We start from the raw sequence: 21,803 nt of genomic DNA on the forward strand, positions 1-21,803 counted from the left end.
TTTTCAGTAAAACTGAAGCTAGAAGATTTTTTCATGTCAACAGATGCTTAATACAAAATTAATTAGAATAACTTTAAGAATACTACCTTTTTCCCTCCCAGAACAAACACTTTCCAGTCCTTCATGATATTACAGATCCCACTATAACACTCTGGGTTTGCACCATGTACTCTAGAAACTTTATGTCATTTGAGGTTATGGCACTAAACACAGTAATATCTGACTCTTCATTTACAGCTGTCTCCTTTAAACATGAACACAGCACCAAAATTCTTCCAGGGCACAAGTACCAGGATTTACTTCCCTTTTACAGTTAATGTATTAAAAACTTGACTTCACTTTAAGAGAACAGGTGTTTTGCCCATCTTCCTTGCAGGAATACGTGAAATAAGGCTGGAATTGCTTTTAAAGAGCTCTCAAGAAGTACCACGGTATGTTAAAGACTTGCTTATGTTAGTGATCCAAGAGCGTGTATCAATTTGAGGTGGGAAGTTCTAATATCATAGTTTACAACAGGATGTATTTTGCAACTTTTGCCTAATATGATGACTATGAAGTAATGGCCCTAGGTCTGAGTTTTTATTAGGATTATATAATACAAGGGTGTTGCTTGTTTGTTAATAATGAAACTATGAAATATGTTAAAAAACAGATGCAAGAAGATATATAAAATCATTCAATCAATAGGTTGGGGAAAGACCTTTGAGATCAACTCCAACCATACCTATCCACTATTAAATCATATCCCCAACACCTCATCTACTTCCCTTTTAAACACTTCCACATATGGTGACTCATCCACCTCCAATCTTCCTCTGACACAGCTTAAGGCTATTCCCTCTTGATCTCTTCTCCCAAGTGGTAGGTGATAGGACAACACTCACCTCTCTACAATCTCCTTTTAGGTAGTTGAACATAGAACATAAAAGCATTAGCCAGTGCCTCATGTGCATTCTAGAACTATAGAAATCATAGAATCATAGAAAAGCTTGGGTTCAAAAGGACGTTAATGATCATCCAGTTCCAACCCCCCTGCCATGGGCAGGGACATCCCACTGGCTCAGGCTGCCCAAGGCCCATCCAACCTGGCCTTGGACACCTCCAGGAATGGGGCAGCCACAGCTTCTCTGGGAAACCTGTGCCAGGGCCTCACTGCTCTCATGGTGAAGAAATTCTTCCTCATGTCAAGCCTAAATCTGCCCCTCTCCATTTTGTACCTGTTCCTCCTGGTCCTATCCCCACAAGCCTTTATGAATAGCCCCTCTCCAGCTTTCCTGTAGGCCCCCTTCAGGGACTGGAAGGTCGCTATAAGATCTCCTCAGTGCCTTCTGTTCTCCACGCTGAAAAATCCTTTTATTTTGCATAAAATCATTCAGAACAGTTCACCTACGTGACTTCAGGTATTTCTGAAATTGTTTTATTTTGCTACCCTCTTCCTGGGGATCTGGAAAAAAACCCAAAATAACTGGATCTGGATTTACTGCAGCTCTTCTGAATTCACTATCACCAAGTCAGCAGCTGCACTCTTTTCCAGGTCCAGTGTATACAGGTTATACTCTTCAAGTTTTCTCTTCCAAAATATATCAAAGCTTGTAAGTCCGTGCATGTAGTGGGAAAACACGAGGCCACAATTATGTGTCCCGCAGCCTTCGTGCGCAGACAGAGGCTGTAGGTGCTGGGACACCCGGGGTGGGAGGCTGCCCCGCCGCGATGCCTCTTCCTCTGCCCCCGAGAAGGTGACACCAAGCCCAGAGCTGCCACAGAACGTTTCTGTACCGAACCCATGGCTGGGGTAAGAGGCGCTGGGCTCGACTCCCTCCCTCTCCTCCCCCATCGCACCCTTCCCCATCCCCGCCGCCCCTCCCGCTCGCTCTTTCCGCTTTCTCCTTCGCGTTTCCTGTCTGGGCGGAGGAGGTTTGTCCCTGCGGCGCCGCCGTCCCCCAGCGGCTCGCGGCTAGCGTCATGGCGGCGGCTCTCTCAATGTCAGCGGCGCTGAGGCACCTTGTCGCCCGGAGCGCGGCCGCCGCGGCCCGCCTCTCGCCGCCCAGGTAACGGGCACTGCGGGCGCCCCGCCGCCCCCCCGGGCCGCGCCTCAGCCGCTGGCTTCCCCTCCGCCGGCGGCCCGCGGGGACGGCCGCGCTCCCCAGGGGTGACCCGGGCCTGGGCCCTCGGCGGGCCCTGCGGGGAGCGGCACGGCTGCAGGCGGGCCCGGCCGCTCCCGGCCGCCGGGGGTGTCCCCCGCTGTGCCCGGGGGCCTTTCCCGCTGTGACCGCCCGGCCCTTGTCCTTGAGGCGCCCGCAGGCCGCGAGCCGGTCGGGAGGCCGGAGGAGCCCCGGCGTGGCGGGCGGCGCTGCCCCGCGGCCGGGGAGCCGGAGGGGGCGATGGCCCCTTCCACCAACAGCACGGTATTCCAGGAGGTTTGCGGTCCTTTGCCGTGGTCTGTACCCTGTGGCTATTCCTCTCCGTCCTTTCCCCGAGATCTGTTACTTTTTTTTCAACGGCCCTTTCACCTCTTTCGAAATAATGGTTGAAATTGCTCTGTAATTTTTGGCGGCACTCGACGGTTTGTTTTTTTTTTTTTTTTTTTTTCAAGTCCAGAGTCCTGCATTGAAGGCCCTGCACGTCACCTGCCTTCTAGCTGAAAATGTGTCGATCTGTTTGTTTACTCTGTGCATGTCACAGGATTTGCATCTTTGTGAGTCTCCCTTCTAGTCAGGAGAAAAAATATAGTTCAATGCCATTTATTAATGTACATACAAGACAGTTTTAGTAATTTTTTAAAATCTCTGGTGTTTTTATACATATGTATAAAACTGCACACAGAAAGCTACACACACAGACAGATGCAGACAGAGAACAACTATAGCCATACTGTTTTTTCTCGCTTTTTATGTTTTGCCTGCCCCAGAGGTTGCTGCTGCTTCCTCTTTCTTAAAATGGCGTCTGTTTTATGGTGTTGAATCTTAATCCTCTGTTTCGTCAATGTGCGTTGGAATTTGTGAATATGAGTTTGGGAATTCATCCACGCTAGTGTAGAAACTGTTCATGTTTGACTACTTGTTTCTGCCCTTCTTGTAGTCTTCTGTGGTGTTGACACATCTGTTGGCTGTGCCATGTGGTGAATCAGATCAGTCAGCTACTTCAGGTTAAAAATAATCTTGGTTGTTTTTCTCTTAAAGCTTTACCACTCTACCTTTTAAGTAGTTATTACAGAACAAGTAGCAGAATATAACGAGTGGGCATTAACAGCATGGAAACATTAGGTAGGGACTGTTAAGCTAGCGTTTCTTCCAGGAAGTTTGTTCTTTGAAACAGTGCCTTAGGTTCTTTCCTTGCCACAGAGAGAGACAGAAGAATTTATGTCCCTTAATATTTTCGGTAAGAAGGAGGTTGAAGATAATTTGCCTGAGGGAGACTTCACATTCATTAGGAAAATGGCCTGATCATAAATCTGCAGGTGTCTTGGAGAAGGGACAGAGAAGAACACTCTGAATCTCTTATTTAAAGTTCTACACGTATTTGCAGTTACTGCATGTTGGTAAAGTAAGAATATTTTTTTCCTTGGAACAAGGAAAAGGTGTTTCAGAATGAGGTAGTAGTTCCGGCACTATGAAGGAACAGTTGAGACTGTAATTCATTCATTGTGCAATTTTTGTAAAGTAATTATTTTCTCAATGAAGTAGGCAATATAACTTCATTCTTCTTCTAAGTTACTGTTTTGTATGAAAAAATTGTTAAGTAGCCTGCTTGGAAGGAGAATCAAGGTGCGTAATTTCAGGACAGGATTCAGCATTCGCAATTTTAAAATCAAAATGCCACCCTGCAACTCGTAGTGCATTAGATAGAGATGCATAGGAGAGAGTGCATCTTTTGCTTCTGTACTTCCTATTGCATCTTAAAACCAGCTTTGTTTTGTTTTCTTTTATGGATGCCTTTCTTATATACCATATAGTCCTTTGTATTTTACCACAAATTTACATTGACTCCAATATCATAAGTTTCAGTAGACAGGTAAATGCTTCAAAGCTTGGCAGTATACAGGTCTGATAGCTAATGTTAGTAGCTTGCATCTCATTTTTTAAAAAGGGGATAAAGGAACTTTCCTACCTCACAGGTAGGAATGAATGGTCATACTATACAAACTGCTTGTTTGTTTTCAATTTCTAAAAATCATCAGCTATACAAAAGTGTACTTTTATGACAAACTAGTTGTTTGCAGCGTACCTTGCAGCTGGATATACAGGTCCTGCAATACTGGTTTCTTTTCAGAAAAGCCTTTTGACATACAGGTTGATGCATGTAGCTTCTTCATTGCAAGTCTGTAGTATATGTAGTCTTTGACTGTCTTATTATTGGAGTAGTCTATGTATTTGTCAATCTGTAGAAAGAATGTACTGTACCACTGTGCTAGATGTGTGTTTTAAAGTAAATAGAGGTATTAGAATTACTAACAATAAAAGGTAACACTGTTCTAAGGAGATGACTGAAGGAGATGCAGGAGTCGTCAACTGTGAGTACGTTTTAATGATTGTTTCATCACTTCAGCTCTATGCTTTTCTTTACTCAGATTCAGAGTACACTTGGTCAGGTTTGTTACAACTTGGTTAAATTACAATTTCGTAATACTTGCTTCACTTAAGTTATGAGAGTAGTATAGCTTATTGTTTGAGCACTTTAGGATTATAGTTAAAACTTTCAAACAGTAGTTTTATTTGCAGTGCTTTCTACAGATTTTTGTATGTGAAACTTCTGATTATTCTACGGTTTCCGGAACTTGAATTACAATAATATAGCTACCTCTGATTTTGAAAACAATTCCCAAGATCACTTTCTAGTAGTCACAAGAGAAATTTTGTTTTGATTTATAGAATCATAGAATTGTTTATGTTGGAAGACATCTTGAACATCATCGAGTCCAACCATAAGCCTAACACTGCCAAGTCTCAATAAACTGTATCCCTAAGTGCCACATCTACACATCTTTTAAATACTTCTGTTTCTATGAGTGATATTTCATTCCTACAAGTATTATGACATCTTGAAATGCGAAGATTGAATTTATTAGTACATGTTTAAGCACTTCAAAATATGCATGCCTGAGCTGCTTGATGATTCCAACACAGTTACTGGTAACAGAACAAGAAAGTAAGTGTTCAGTCCTAAGTTCTGAACGTGCAGTGACACTCCTCCAATCTTAGGAAGTTCTTTGTGCCTAATTTCAGTCACTGAAACAGCGGTTACTGAGTCCATCATTATTCTCTCCAGTGGTGAGATGTCAGCAAATGGTTTGGGCTGATACAGATAGTAGAAGTTTCTCCTTTGCTTAGATGACATATTTTATGTTTTCGTGCTGTAAGGTCTGTCAGGGTTTCAGGAGCTTGGAATCATGTTGAATGTGTTCTTCTGAGTTTACCCTCTTCAACATAAAAATTGTACCTTGTTTCTCTGCCTTACCTTATTACTTCAAACTTACCTTTTAATTATCTTCAGCCAAAATTTAAGTAAAGGGTATTATTTAAATAAAGTAGCTGCATTTCTTTGAGTTTCATGTGAATTGGAGGAAGGCTGTAGAGGTTCTGTTAAATGTCTTTGTCTTGGGAAAGATCGCAGTGTCTCTTTGCATTAGAAAATATGGGTGAGTGGAGCTGGGAAAGGAGCTTTCAAACAAATTTCTACTGAACTGGGAATCATCTGTTTTATCCAAAACCAGTTACCGTTTCAGGGAGTCCCCTTTATTTCACAAGATATTGCAGCTAGGATACAAAGATTCTCTTGCAGAAGCAGAGTATTCTGTGTGTACAGGTGTAATACCTGGCCACACAATCCCTACATTTCACTGATAATGGGTTGTTCTTGTCACTTTTCAGTGGTAGATGATGGTTCTTCAAAATGTATTGCCGTCCTCTTGTACTTCTGTTGTAAAGACTCTGATCAGGACAGCAAATGTTTTGCTAGTTCATCATAAATGGATATCTGAAGTTATGAAAGCATAAAATTGTGGACATTTGTATAGTGAAAAGCCTGTTACTTGGTTCATGCTATGAGTTCAAGAGAATGAGGAAACCTGGGATGCCACTTAAATTTTATTCTTTAGTGATTATATACGGAAGCAAGCTTCCCCCTTAGTAAAAAGAGCAGGAAGCCATTTGAGGGAGAAAATAAAGGACTTAAAAAGTGAAACAGGTTTCTTCAGTGTTTTGTATATTACTTACTCATGAATGATAGAGAAAATGTTTATTAACTTCTCAGAAAAGTTTTTTTTCTGCCTCAGGATAACTAGCTTACTCTTTTGTGTGCTGTTAGTTTTGTTTTGTTTTTTTTCCTTCTTTGAAATAGTGTTGGCTTTTTTTGTTGCATATTCGTACTCAGCCACATGTTAAAATAGGGCTTAGAAAACTTCCCAGATCTAGATCTGGGTTGACCAGATCGCTACACAAGTTGATGCACAAAGCCCTGACATTGTCTGGTTAATAGAAGCACTATTTAGCCAGTGTTAGTGCTAGCCGATGTGATATTTTTGTCAAGTTTAGAATAAGTAGCATCTTGCAGCAATTGTACTACTTATTATTTCATCCAGATATAATGTGTGTTTGCTACTTACTGTCATATTCTGTGCAAGATAATGTACCTATGGTGTTTTCAGGTTCAGAACATGAGCAGGTTTAGTTTTCATTAATAAAAAAATTATTTCTGCAGCTTTCAACTTCACCAGAATTAATTCCAATGACTAACTGGATCTGCAAACAGTACCTGAAATAAAATTTCAAGATAATACCACGGGAAAAAGCTTTTTTGAGGTCTCGCCCTTGCTGATTAAGTATGTATACATACTTACATATACATACACATACTGTATAAGTGTGTGTACATAGTTTAATTTTGGTTATTCATAGGGAAAAAACTCTGTTTAAAATATATATCTGACTTGAATTTTAGAAGTTATCTTTAATATCTTTTTGTTTTTAATGTGTATTAGAAAAAGAACTGTGTATCAAACTATCTTACAACACAGTAGTACAACTGTCAGCTGAAAGCTGCAGGGAGTTTCTTTGGTCATAAGGTTGTGGTGATGTGGAGGTTTTGGAGCAGACACAAGGTGAGAGATGTGGAGAGCCAAAGAGACATAGCAAGGGGAGAAAAAGATGAAAAACGCTAGAGTTTGCACACTTAATGATCATAACTTTAAGAACAAGATTCCAGGCTGCAGCGAGTGTTCATCTGATCTTGTAGACAGCCTGAAGCAGTAATTTGAGAGAAGTTCCATGTAATGAATTTAAATCCCATTCCCTTTGACTCTGTCTATGATGTTCAAATAATGATTGTGTGAATAAGAGGGGGTCTAGCAGCCAAATCTTGTGTATTCACTGTGACTGAAAGCATCATCGGTGGTTATTTTTTTTATGGTCACATGTCTTTTTGATGATGATCTGGTGTCTTGCTCTTGTGAAGGAAAGGCCCTCTTTCCGTATTAGGAGAGAGGCGTAGATTTCTGACAGGCAGGATCACTCGAGTCCTTTTGCAGTACTGTATGTAGGATCTCAACATTGCTAATTCACCACTACTAGTCTTTTAGTAAGCTAAGATCAAGACCGTTCTTGTTCTCAAAGCTGTATAGGATTCCTGTAATGTTTCTGATAGTTAAAGTGATTTCATTATTGGTCTAGGTGAGGAAGAGGATCAGTAGAAAGATGTGAAAGTAAGAGGGACAGAATGGGTGAAGAGGTTGAGAGTGCCAAAGTTTGAGAATGACCATCAGGGAGATGTGTGTTGTTCTGGCAATGGCTGTTTTTCTAATGTAATTATGGAGAAGTAAGTAGAGCAGGCATTATGACAGCGAAATGTCCTTGATGAATCTTCTTAAATTGCTGTTCATTATTGGGCATGAAACTTGAAGTGACTTATTTTAATTACATTTGATTCCTTCACTTTTGGAATTAGAAATCCAAAGCGGGAGGAATGACAGCCTTTTCAGCGAAAGAAGTTTTAATAGAGGCAAGCACGCAGACAATTAAGGTATGTTTGTGTTGAAAGATACCTAGTAGGCAAGCGATGTTCTTGCTTCTGCACTTGAACAGCTGAAAGCTTTTCTTACCAGCTCTGTGGCAGCTAGTCATTGTGGACTCAGCACTGCAGGTCACTTACGTGAAGTTTGGCATATCTTTAAAAAAATGCATTATTACATGCTAGAGTAATTTTTTCCCTAAACCTTCTGATCTGAGAACCTACTAATCCTCTCTGCCTTGAAGATTTGAAGACCCCAAGCCCCACCAAAACAAACAAAGAAAAAAGCCCAAATAAAAAAGTCTTGGAGGGCAGAGGTGAAGTTTGTTGGCAATAGTATCCTAAACCAGAAGGACATAACATTTTCCTTCAGGGATTAAGTGATTTAAAATAGCTTCTGACATGGCATTTGAAAATGTCACTTGGTTTGTTTTCAAAACAAAACCCCAAACTTTTCTATAAAAAAGCTTTCATGTTGGTATTTCCTAATACTAAATACTTGGTTTCTTGAAGTTTGAGAGAAATGCATTTGTAGAATTTGCTACAATGACTTCAAGCACTTTTTTGTCAAATACATAAATAAATACATAGAAAGATTATGAAATGCCATATGGATACATAGAGAAGGGGAATTCGAATGGCAGCTGTCAACAGATAGAATTTCAAATCTATGTTAACAATATAATACAATTTGCTTTAGTGTTGGTTTAATATATGCTGTTCAGCAAGTTTAACTCATAGTGGAAAATACTACTTTCTGAGTTATAAAATTACATTGCTATTACCGTAATGTAAGTTTGAGCCTTATGGGTCAATTAACTTTGTTATTCCATTGTACATTTCAACTTTATGCAGTAGTTATATATGATTAGGAAAGCCCAGAAGACAGCTAGGTTGGGTTTTGTTACTGAATGATAGGAACTGTCACTTTCAAAGCTGTTTGTCACAAAAACAGGCACTATCAAAACGCACCAGTGAGATTCATAAGAAGTAAAGTTCCAAAACCCGAAGTAACTTGAGAATTTTGTGCGTTTTTTTGGGTTATTTTTGGAAGGTTTTTGTGAACTTTAAACATGCTTGGTAATACTGTTCGGCATAAGGTAAATTTCTGGAGATAGGAATGGGATGTCACTGTTTAGTTCCGTCTAGGACTAACACACGGTCTTCTTCATAGTTATTATGTTTTATGCAATTCTTTGTGATGCAGGAACGCATCTTAAACTTGTGCATTTTTGGTTCTTTTAGAGTAAAACGTGTTTGTTGTTGTTACCATAGGCCTTGAAATAAAATTTTTAGTATTTCCAGAAGAACTTGAGTGAAAGATATCTCCACACCATCAAGCAGCTCTTAATTTTTCTGCTGTTGACTGAATTGTCTGTTGTAGATGAAATTGTCTTGTATAAGCCTCTCAGCATTTTAGTCTTTTATAACAGTTATCAGAGAAGCTTGAACCTACTCAGAAGTCGTTTAACTCTTCCCCCTCCCCCTCCTCAAGATTAAAAATATCCTCTTCTATACCAATAGTTTCAGTAAATCTGTGTAAACTTTAAAAGCTTATTGTTTTATACTTTTTATCCATGTACATGTGTTCATTCTTATGACAATGCAGTGGACTTTGATAAGCTTTTAAATTCCTTCATAAGAATTTGATTCTGAATGTGTTAAAAAGTGTACTCCAAACTGTCTTAAGATACATCCCTTATTGTTTCAAATAAAATGTATTATTACAGTAACATGAAGCAAGCTAAACAGCTAACATTGCCTTCTTTATAATGCATATTTCTTAAGAAATGAATGGCATATTTCTGAGTTTCAAAGTGCAGTTGTTTGCTTCTGGCAGGGTAACACTATGTTTAGGTACCATTTTGTTAATAAGACACTTTCTAGCTGCATTAATTTCTGTCTGTCTTAATCTTCCCTTGACCTGTGACTGATGTTCAGGAAGTAAATTAACTTTTGACTCAACTAGACAGACTGTAGGCAGGTCCAGAATGTGTGTGGGCAAACAATACTTGCAGCTTCTTACTCTTGGACTATTAACATTGAAGATTTCATAAACAGCTTCTATTCATTAATTTAAAAAAAATCATATTTGACATATTAAATATAAAATATTTGAAGACCCATCTTCTACGAATGTATACTCTATGTATAAATATTACTGATGTGATCTGCTGTCAATGTGATGAAGTAATGATCTTCTAAATGTTTGTGATGCAATAGGAGTTGAAGTCCAAACCAAAATTTTGTGGAGGAGGATAACTGTAATTTTGTGTATATTTCAGTAGTTTAAGTAGATATTTTTCTGGATATCATGTTATGTATATGATCTGATGTCAGTAAGGTTCAGAAGCACCGTCTCTCATTATAAAACCAGACATGTGCTTTGTGGCTATTTGAACACTTAAGTACAAACAAGTGGCTTACCACTTTGTAGAACCACTATATTTTAAATGGAGGAAGAAAGCATAGAGCTCTTCATGCAGTAGCTTTGACTGTTCTGTCATGTATTGAAGGAATATTTGTATGTGCTGCGTAAGTTATCTGAAGGCAAATTCTGCAGCAGTGATATTTTGTCATATGTCAGTGTTGCTTGTGCGTAGCGGAGAGACAAATAATCTGAACATTGTTGTCTGAAACGGAATTCAAGAATAAGGTTTGCTATTGAAGCACCAGTTTTGCCTTAAGGGTTTATTCCACTTTAGAAAAGGGTGAGCAATATCAAGGCTAGCAGTCCCCTTTCAGAGCTAAGAGCTGCTTAGATAGTAAGGATATGAAAAGAAACTAGCAAAAGCAAAGAACAGTGCCAGTGGAGGAGGAGAGGGTCAGCATATAAGAGTACAAGGGAACACACAAATACGTTAGCTGATGAGCTTATTTAATTCTCGGAGATGAGTTTTTCAAAAAGGATTATAAGTTGTGTTTCCATTAATAAATAGTGATAAATGGAAAGATAATGAAATAAGTTAATTATCGAACAGCAGGGCACTCAAGCTTTCCTTTAAAGCAGACTTCATTTAAGTAGCTTGGCAGTTTCATTATATTACTCTTGTAACACACAGTATTTATCTTTCATCAGCTTAAAGAATTGTTGACCCAAGACTGCAGATGCTGATACAGAACCATATAGAAGAAAGGACTTTTTTTTGGTAATCGAGTACCATGTAACTGTTAATTGCATTTCTGTGTAGAGTAGCAGGTTTGATGTGAGAGTTTTTTTAAAACTTCTGTTGCTTACATTGCAGCCAACCATTTGTTTTAAGCTAAAGACAGATGTGTATTGTAGAAGCTAATTAATCACACTAGACACAAAAAAACCCTGTGTGGTTAGTATCTTTAAAAAAAGAGATAAGAATTAAAACTGGTCATTATAGAGAGTCTAAATAAATATTAAGTCCTGTGCTTTGGTTGCAAAGTAATGAAGCTGAAAAATAAGTGCAAATATATTTCGTGCACTGGAAAAAGACCTGAATTTAAATAGAAATTATTGACTAGCAAAGTGTCAGAGAGCAGCGACAGCTGGCTGTTTTGAAGGTAAGGCAGGCTGGAAGCTGAGCGTGATCCCAGCAGGGCAAGTCCCTTGACTGACCAGAGCACAGTCCCACAGTGTGGATACGTGAGGAGAGCTGGGTGCTGTTTATAGGGTACATCAACAGTAGTAGACACAAGGAAGGTCCAAGGTCTGTCTGGGGAGTCCTGTCAGGAGCAAAAGGAACTAGAGACAGATTTGGAGATAAGCTACAATGTGTCTGAAGTCCACCCAGGCAACAGGGTCTGAACAAGAGTAACTCTGTGCTGGGTAAGGCGTCTTGCCTGGCTTGGAGACAGAAGTCAGAGCTAGAGCTGGAGGCAGGTGTACTTAAAAATGTTGTTCAGGTAAGGGCTGAAGACCCAGAACTGAGCCTAAGTGGACCTCCAGGATCATGGGCAGGGGGTGTTCATGGGTGCCGCGAGTAAGGCTGGTTATGGCTATTAAGACTTCTCAGTGCCCTTAGGGTCCTGATGCATAGTGTAACAGAGCTTGTCTTCAGATTGTTTATATTAGGGCACAAGTTGCCTTGAAAACTCAGATCATGTTCTTGCATGTAAGGTGGCACCATTGGTGTGTCTTCTCTGCGTGTAACTCAGTGGGCGAAGATTTATTGAAATATCATGTGTATTGTTCACTTATGTGTGTGAAAAGGAAGTTGGAAATATGTCAACAAAAGAATGATGAGGACAGACAGAGGAATTCAGAAATGGGCTATGGTGTGATTAAGGTGTGTTATTCAATTGAGAGTAGCGAAGGTACTTGAAGACTCTGGAATGTCAACAGTTCAAAGAGGAGTTGAGGACAAAAAATTGATGTCAGGTAAGAAACTGAAGAGTAAGGTGGCTGAAACCAGGTAAAGTTGACAAAACAAGGATGCTGAGGGGAGACCTTATTACTCTCTACAACTACCTGAAAGGAGGTTGTGGAGAGGAGGGTGCTGGCCTCTTCTCCCAAGTGACAGAGGACAGGACAAGGGGGAATGGCCTGAAGCTCCGCAGCCAGGGGAGGTTCGGGCTGGATATCAGAAAAAAATTCTTCACTGAAAGAGTCATCGGGCACTGGAACAGGCTGCCCAGGGAGGTGGTTGAGTCGTCTTCCCTGGAGGTGTTTAAGGAACGGGGTGGATGAAGTGCTTAGGGACATGGTTTAAGGGAGTGTTAGGAATGGTTGGACTCAATGATCCAGTGAGTCCTTTCCAACCGGGTGATTCTGTGATTCTATGATTCTATGAAATAAAATCGTATGCAATAATATTAACTGGATTATCCCATTTGCATCTAGAAGTGCTGAAAGCATACAGTTCTAAAAAGTATTATGCTTCTATGTGTCACATTCTATTTGTGAGGCATTTGGCTGTCTCTGAGTGGCTTTTACAATGTGCTACAAACATAAATTAATAGGTAGCCCATAAATACATTTTATCATAGTGGCTCAACAACTGAAGATTACTAGCTGAATAGTTTCATTGGCTTCCATGAGCCATTATGAAGCAAAATGTAGTTTTACAGTAACACTTTAAAGGATTCTTTTCTTTTTTTAACTGTAGTTTAGTTCAGTAATTTACAATTCTAGTGTCTGAGGGCATTAAATAAGTTACATTTATTTATATGCCGTTTTACAGACATTGATATTGCCTTAGATTATTAGAATAAGAATTACTTAAGCCTCTAACTGCAGTCAAATAGAAAGGCTAAATCAAGAGGAAAGGGTAGGGATGAAATACAGGACCATACTTTGCCTTGAATGTGTTTGCAAACATGGAGGAATCTTTACTCATTTCTTTGTTTAATTTTACATGATTCAAAGGCTCTTGTTCAAAATGCATAAACTTCCCTAAGACAGAGGTGGGTTGTGGAACATTAATTTCATTCCATACAGTTTTGGAATTAAACCCTTTGACTTTTGTTGTTCTTAATATAAAGAGAGCACAGTTTTTAGTTATTGTCTAGTTGTATGAATGTCTGAATGTGTGTGTGTGGGGAGAAATTTGACATTTAGAAAGCATAAACAGAGCAAATATGTCACCTGTGTATTTTGTCTCTACTCCCTACGTAAATTTTTCCTCTTCCTTTTTAACCTTATTAGGCTTTCTGGCTAGATAATGTAAAATTGAGTTGATAGTTGATATGGGCTGTGCAGCATTTCTAGTACTATTTGCCTTTTAGCTGGCTCGCCTACAAGAGATTTCCAGTAATCCATAGGGAAGCTGTTACAAAGATATTTAAATAATTTTGCGTCATTTTATTCTTAATGTGTTAAACCCTTCTCTCCAAAGTATTTCTTGTCTGTTTGCTGTAATCTGGGGGAGACCACTGGCATACTTTAAGTCATGTGTGTACAGGGGTCTAGAAGCACTGACATGATTTTGTTCCAAAGTTTATTTGCAGTAATGACTGAGTTTACATCCAAGCACATCATGAAACTGTCTGATGTCAGCCTCAGACTTGCAGAGAACTGTTTCAGGATGTGCAGTCCTTGATTGCTGGTGTGCTGACTTGAACCCAAGCTAGCTCTATGGATTTTTGCTTGAACTGTTCATCAGGTCAAGTGGTTTTCATTGCCTGTATGCTTGTACCATGCATGTGGTCACGTAACTAAAGCTCCCACAAGGCATAGCTCTCAGAAGCATGGTGGAGACACTTGTGTAGCTCAACAGAAATAGGTTGAACTTGCCTATGCTTATTGTCTCAGGACTTCCGAAGGGTTGTGCTGGTCTTTTGTTGGATGCCTGGTGATGCCAGCTCAATTATCTGGCTGGAGAGCAGCTCAAATGGACCCTGTTTGAGTCAGAGGCAGTGCAGGCGTGGCACTAAGTCAAAGCTAACCTACCTCATTCCTTGTTGATCTTGAGAAGGCTGTTTAAATGAGAGCAACTAATTGTGGACGACTCAAGCCGTGTCTTAACAGAGCTGTCTTTTAGTCGTGGGGACTCAACTGGAGTGTCAGGAGTAGCTATGGTGCTGTGGTCCTGCAATAGCTGTGGAAGGACTAGGGCTGTGTTTGTATAATGTTTTTGTTCAGCTGATACCTTGGTTGTCTAGATAAGTCAGTCAATAGCGTTTTCTTATCTGAGGGATAATTAAAGTAGAAGCTAAAATAATTAAAATTTGATTGTTTTCTACTTAATGAAGTCTTTATTACTTCAAAAATTTAACTAATTTTTCATATTTCTAAAGGCAGATGAACTTAACATTTGGCATTGAGGATGCACACTAAGTTACAAGCCACAAGTCAAATGCTTAAAGTTATTTTCATGTTTATTCAGTATCTTTGTATCTTCTTTTCATGATGCAGGTTTGCATAGCAGAAAAGCACAATTAGTTTTTACCTTGTTTTCCAAACGCATTGCTGGAGAATATCTATATATACATTTTGTGTATGAACTTAGCATGTAAAAGCAGCATTTATATGTTTCTATGTCCATTTTGATCTTTTTTTGCCAGTCAATACGGAAATTTCAGTAGTTTAGGTTGTATGAATAGGCATTCCTTTCATCCATTCCGAAATGTAGTTGACTGTGTTTATAATTTAACATAATTTTGTAGGCAAAGGAAAAATTATGATGTGTCAATATTGTCTGGGAATGTTACTGTTTATAAATGGGGAACTTGCTTTTCCTTCAGCCCCAGAAGTTACTCATGCAGTTCATACTACAAAATAGAACTACATGGTCTCCATAAGCAGCGTTTGGCATTGCATTCCTTATTTTGTTAATGTTGGGATGTCATAAGAATAGTAAATGTATCTCGGTAAAAATAAAATACTATTGACTGTTCAGTCCTTGTCACTCTATCGCTAGTGCATCTAACACCAAGGAAGAATTATCCTACTCTATTTAAGTTATCTCACAAGTTCAACTTTACAAACTGTCTTTATATGCAGGATTTTGGGGCTGAATACTGTGATCTGTACTGTATTTGACATTATATAACAGGCAATCATTAATGTCTGTATTTTATATGAGAAAACATTATACTGGTATGTTTGTAGTGCTGTGGAAGTTCTGAGCTGGCAGTGCTTCCTCATTCAGAATTTCATGACTTTATGGAGGCTGTATGCTGTGAAGCTTAGATTATTCCTGGTAAATGCCATCATTTATTGAGCAGTTCATCATGGCTTCTGCTTCTGCATATGTATACTCACACCTAGTGGTGCTCTATTGGTGCCCTAGTTGATCGGTATCAGGAGACTTAAAACACCATTTAGACTTACTTCTTATTGTCTGCCTTCATTTTTCCTGACACACATGAGGTTTTCTTCAAGACTTTGTTGCATATCTCTGTTGTGATCTGATTACCCATGTTGTGATATCTGGTTTTCTTTAAAATATCTCCAACAGCTGTCCAAAAGGGGGTGCTAATACATCAAATAGTCAGATGTGTTGCATAAAGAGGTAAAGCAGCCTTTTTTTAGGCAATGAATTAAATCTCATCTACTGAACTAGATCAGGTAAATAAAAATTTTCGCATCGGGGTGTTGTGTAACACACTGATCACAGCGTTGCTCTTCATGGAAGGCAAATTGATGCCTTGTGAATATGGCTGCTTCTCACCTTCCACTGGGCTTGTGTGCAGTTTTTCGTGATTGTCCAGAGATTCTGTGGCAGACATTCTCTTCTGTAAGACTTCCATTTGTCCTTCTGTTTATGCAATTAAAAACCAAAAGCATTTAGGAGTTAGGCATAGGTTACTTAACAAATTTGAACTTCTTAAACATCTGCTGAATTTTAGAGATTGAATACAAATATCGAAAACTACCTGAATAAGTGCTCAAGTCAGATGCCTTAGTATCCATCATTCTGATTCTGTGAAAGACTTCTCTTGTCCATTTTGTTACTGTTTGTTTTCTACAGTTTAAGAGAACTGGTTAATAGTGTCAACAGCACTGTGGCCTCTAGTGTAAGAAAGGAAAAGAGGCATAAGTATGTCCATTGAAACAGGGAACTCTGCTACATCCTTATCCCACAGTGGGATAAGACAGTTAAGAGACCTGATACTAGTGTGAATATTGTAGTGAAGACTGGAGAACTTCTAATGGCTACTCAATGGACTGCTTCATTTGTGCAGTAGAGATTTGAAATGCATTTGTGATTTTGTTGGAACAGCAGATGACAGTGGAAGAGGAGTACGTGCTTCTTCTGGAGCACATGTGTTTAGATGATCGTAGCAGTTGGTTTTCCAGGATATGCGATACCTATAGAAGTGTTTTGAGCTCTACAAATTCACATTTTCGCTAGTTGTCAGCATTAATTCCTTCCATGTTACTGAGCTAATGTAAGAGTATTTTTACAAGTATTTTATATGAAGACTGTAGTGTAGTCTTTGTCGAATTTCTACTCGTCTCTCTCCTCAGTATAAAAGACTTTGATTTGCTGTGAGACTCTAAAATACCAAATTGTAGCTGTAACCCAGTTCAGATGAAATGTTCACTTCTGTAATGCCTTTCTGAAGAACTATGCACTTTGGTAGAAAAGATGACCTTAACCTCTTTAAAATTCCTAACACAGAAACCCAGAAATACTATTAGGGTATTGTTTTATAGCAGATATTAAAGCAGTGTTCATGCTGAAGCTGGACTGTGATCCAGTTGATGATGAAGACAAACTTGTGTTGCACAAGGTTACATTTTAAGTGAACTGTATAAATGAGTATAATGAAATTGTAACAAATGATAGAAATCATTAAATCGTAATAGCGTGAAGTGATGATACAGGATCATATAGATCAAGTTTAATGAACTTAAATGCTCAACACAGTGACGTAGGCTGAGGAGAAAATACCACTTCCATAATCACAAACCAAATTACAATTCCAGTGGTGGTCTCTGTAGCCAAAGTCGCTGCTAATTGTTTGTGCCAAGTTACATGTTTGTGGAAACATGAACAGACATCCTTATTTATGTGACAGACTACCATGTAGAGAACAAAGAAGGAATCTTCCATGAAAAGAATATGAGTTTTGGGAGAGAGAATGTACTTGGGGAGGAGCATGATGCCAGATGCGTCAAAGTAAGAGGCCCAGAAAGATGGACTTAAGCAAAAGGAGAGTTTTGCTGTTTTAGTCCCTGTGAACTCAGTGTGCCATCTTCACCAGCTATACAGCAAGGCCTCCTAAGTGAAAGAAAAGCTTTTTTTTTCAGGACTAGAAGACTTTGTGAATGATGGGTTGTAATCCAGGAAGCTGCAGATTGGGTTAGCTGCGTACTACTGTGGGAAAGTATCTGTGAAAGACATGGGTTACTTTTTTTTTTTTTAACCTAAATTTTACTTTTGTCTATGTTTTTTTGAAGGGCTTTTGTTTTAAAAGGCTAACTGTTCTAATAAATCCAACTTTTAAATGTAAAAGCTTGTTTATTCATCACTAGGCAGCTCACTACAAGAAAAATATTTTGGGAAATCTGCAGTGGTGCTGTGACCAGCTTGGAGCCTCGTCATGCTTTGTTTATTAGATAATAACTGTGAAGGAAGTTTGTCTGATCTGTGTTTTGAGTGGGACATTAAAGCCCTAGAAGATATCAAGAGTTTATTGTTGCTAGCTATTGTGTGTAAGGCTTTCTGTATAGTTTTTGAACTATATAGTTTTTGAATTATATTGGTTGTGTAATTATTATTTAAAATATTCTGTGTACAGTAATTTTAAATCAAAGTCAAATTAGTCTTGGAATAGGGTAAGAAATGGAACTTTCTGCTTTTAAGGCCTTATTCCAAGATGTTTTGAAGAAAAAAATGCGTAAGCAGTCAAAAAGAGGCCAGATGGGATAATGTGGACCCTTCATGCTCACAAAAAGAAAGGAAGAAAGCAGATTACCTTTCCAGAGATTGGTAGTAGATGGAAAACAAGCCTTGTGAGAATGGAACTGTGAAGTATGTCTTATACTTCTACAAGTTTATCTGTCGTTAAAGCTACCTAAAGGTCAAAGTGGATGTGGGCAGGGGCAAGTATTAATTTGGAACTTTGTGAGAATTACTTTACTGTTGAGGACAGAATAATAGGTTCAAATTGGGTGGTCACTTAAGTGATTTAGATTGTGTATTCTTCTAATTTGAAGGTAAAATAAATATTGTAAAGTTTATAAAATTTCTAAGGGGAATCTTGAGTGGTGAAATTATACTTACACCATAGGAATTTGAAAAGAGAGGATTGTGTGGAAGAGGTCTGTTTCCTGGTTATCTCCTTGGTTAAGTGCCTGATATTAGGGACAAACTTGCAATGAAACTTGTTTAAGGTTAAACAAATGCTCTGGGAATCTAGTAAATAGTAGCATTTCAGATCATATGGTATTTCAGAATTTGTGGTGTTTCTAACTTTGCTGCGAGAAATGCAACAAATAGGAATATCAACAGCCTGTCATTTTTAAAGCAAACCCGGTGATTTGCATAGCTTTACTCAGAGAGACCTCCGTGGACTTAAAATTCGCATTCCTAGCCTAGTCCAAGTGCCAGTTTTCAACCACTTTTCAAACAGGAAGTTCTTAAGGAAACTGTGTTCTTTCCAACTCACTGGAATCCGGGGATGGACAGAAAGCTGGGCATTTAAGAAATGTGCAGGGTTGCAAATTCCGTTAAAACTTGGGCTTTTTCCAGAATGGTGTAGTCGAGAGAAATGGCTTTGAAAAATTGTGAGGAGGAGCAGAAGTTGACTTAGCTTTGTAAACTGTCTGAAACATCATGGACAGCTGTAAGCTGTAAGGATGCCTAGCATATTATCCAAGTTGACCAAGACATCTTGTACAAAAAAATGTCTTTCTCTGTGCAGCATAGAAGTACCTTAGAGAGAGGTTCTGCCCACATTTAGTCTTGTGGAATTCTCACCGCGCTCTTCCCTATTAACTATAATGATATGAAAGCTCTTTAATTTTTTTTTTTTATAAGTATAGAAACTTCCCAAATGAACATTCTCTGAGTGAAAATATGTCAAATGACATATTGCTGAGTGGAAGTAATTTTCGAAGGACATGACATCAATAGTTTTCAAAACTGATTAATACTCTTCCAAATAAATTAAAAAAAACCCCAAATCATAACAAAATCCAACTAATAAAAAAAGGCAAACCACAAAACCAAACTCAAGCTGATTTGTGCTAAATTTTGTTCCAAATTGCATTTATATTACAAGAGAAAAATGTGATCCTGATCAGCCTCATTACTCAAAATCCTCAAATTTTTCACATTCATCAGACCTCTCCACAGAGCAAAGTTCAGAAAACTTTTTCACAGTTTATTCTATCTAGAAAGGACCAATTTGATTGCATAATCCAACGTTCTTCTTTGGCCATATATTAAGTAGTTTAGTGAACACTATCACATGAAGTTCTAGACACCTGCAGAATACAACTGTGAGGGAGAAACAGATTTCCCTTTTACAGTGGTTTTGCCTTGTTAAGGTTGGAAATACGTGGCCTCAGCTACTTCCCACTGGCACTCAAATGTAATGCTGCTTTTCTGAAGACTTATTTAGGATAGCTTTTCTCATGGTGTGTTTTTGAATAAGGACCATCTAAGAGCAATTTCTCGTAGCATGCTGCAATATCTGTCGATTCTGATTTTATGATGAATGATTTTACATGTACAAATTGAAAACTGACAGCTGTGCTAAGCCAGAAGCTCTCTGGGACAGAGTTTTTGAGCTAACAGAGTAATTATCATTTTGATCTTTATAAAATTCTTGCGCTCTCTTGCACTTGAGAACTTCATCTTGTTCTTCAAGGTACCCTTCCAGACAGATTTTGTTATTTTAAACAGAAATAGATGTATCTATCCATGTCATAAAGTTGGGTGGTTATATAAACTTCATGCTTTGAGTTTGTTTTTCATGATGTGGAGATTTTTTGAAGTTGTTATTGGGAAATGGGAAGTAGTTTAGTGGAGTATAATCTGTGTTAGATTTCTGCATTTGAAATATTACTGATCTGAACTTTGTTCCATGTGCTTGGTTTTAAAAGATTCTTTTGGCTTGCATTGTAGTCACTAATTTCAAATTCCTTTCTAGTGTAGATTTTACTTCCTAAAAACTTTACCATGCTAATAATGTCTGCAAAATAGAACACTTGTTTATTTAATATATTAAATGCAGTGGAGCTAGATTAATTAAATGACCAAGTTCATATTTTCAAATGCATTCTCATCAGAAACTAGAAAACTTGAGGGATTTGAGATTAGATGCATGGTAGATGCATGTGTTACGGAGACCATTCCTTCAGTTAAGTTTTCCATGTTGCCATGGTTTAGTAGAATGCGGTAGAAGATATACTGTCTTAATTTCACAGGTTTTAAGTGATTGTGTGCAAGTGACCTGGTTGTGAGATACCTTTCACATTGTTGACTGTTTTACAGTTATAGTTTACGCATAGAGGGATTAGTTTGGATAGTATTGCAGATTTTCTGAAGCCTTGGAATTTGCCTTTAAAATTTGTGGTGTTTTTGAAGGCACTTCTGGATGATTTCCTCAAAAATTAAGTAACATTACAGCATTAAATTACTACAAGTACAGTTGTAGGAATCCCACAGGCAAAATCTCAAAGTTAATTTGCATCTGCAGCATGTCTGGCTTCCCAAATTAGGTAATCTTCTGAAGAAGGGTTGAAATGAAAGTGGCTTAGTCCCTCTTACTTTGTTCAGTTGTCTATATTCTTGCATTTTTGTGCTTCATTTGTTTAAAATGACCTTAATTAAACGTGAAGCACACTGTTAGCTCAGAGAATTGGGGTTTTTGGCTTGTTTCACTTGCTGTTGCATTGTTTTGCCAAAAGACAATTTGTACTCAAAGGATCCAATCCTGACACTAGTGACATAATGCAAATTAAGGGCAAATTTTACTTCTTAATTCAGTAATGTGGAATTGGGTTCCATGTTTCCATCTGTACCTTACACTTTAATAATTACACACGAATACTAATTGTATTTCTTGGAAACAAATAAGCTGGCCCATACTGATTTAGAAATGAGGCAAAATAGTTGTCAGCTTTGCCCACTCAAACCCAGTAAATTTTGCTTGATTTATTAGTTTAGGGTTTGTTTTGTTGTTTGTTCTGGATTCTTTTTCTTTTTTTTTCTAGTTTGTTAATATTCTGTTATTAGTGTAGAACTGGAGCTATACCATTACAAAGAGATTTAGAATTTTTTTCCTCTGATGCCATCATTTTAAGGATCAGAGTTCCAGAATGCTTGAAGCAGCCTTGTATTTTTCTGTCTGTTCGTGACAAACCAGCTACTGTACATTCATATAGAGCAGTACAGTCCTTGCCACTGCCAGTCTCTCTGTGACAGAGAGCC

The 21,803-nt window shown here is 38.5% G+C and overlaps 1 protein-coding gene across 1 annotated transcript in view; it reads left to right on the top strand.

The window, feature by feature from the left end:
* Nucleotides 1-1,889: 1,889 nt before the first annotated feature.
* NDUFS4 (NADH:ubiquinone oxidoreductase subunit S4) overlaps nucleotides 1,890-21,803 on the top strand; it is a 48,064-nt gene continuing 28,150 nt past the window's right edge. The window contains exon 1 of the mRNA XM_054054477.1: nucleotides 1,890-2,048. Coding sequence (XP_053910452.1) covers nucleotides 1,963-2,048 — 86 coding nt within the window. The 5' untranslated portion in view covers nucleotides 1,890-1,962. The remainder of the gene's footprint in view (nucleotides 2,049-21,803) is intronic.

Source organism: Cuculus canorus, chromosome Z, assembly GCF_017976375.1.
Source record: "Cuculus canorus isolate bCucCan1 chromosome Z, bCucCan1.pri, whole genome shotgun sequence".
NCBI classification, from domain to species: Eukaryota; Metazoa; Chordata; class Aves; order Cuculiformes; family Cuculidae; genus Cuculus; species Cuculus canorus.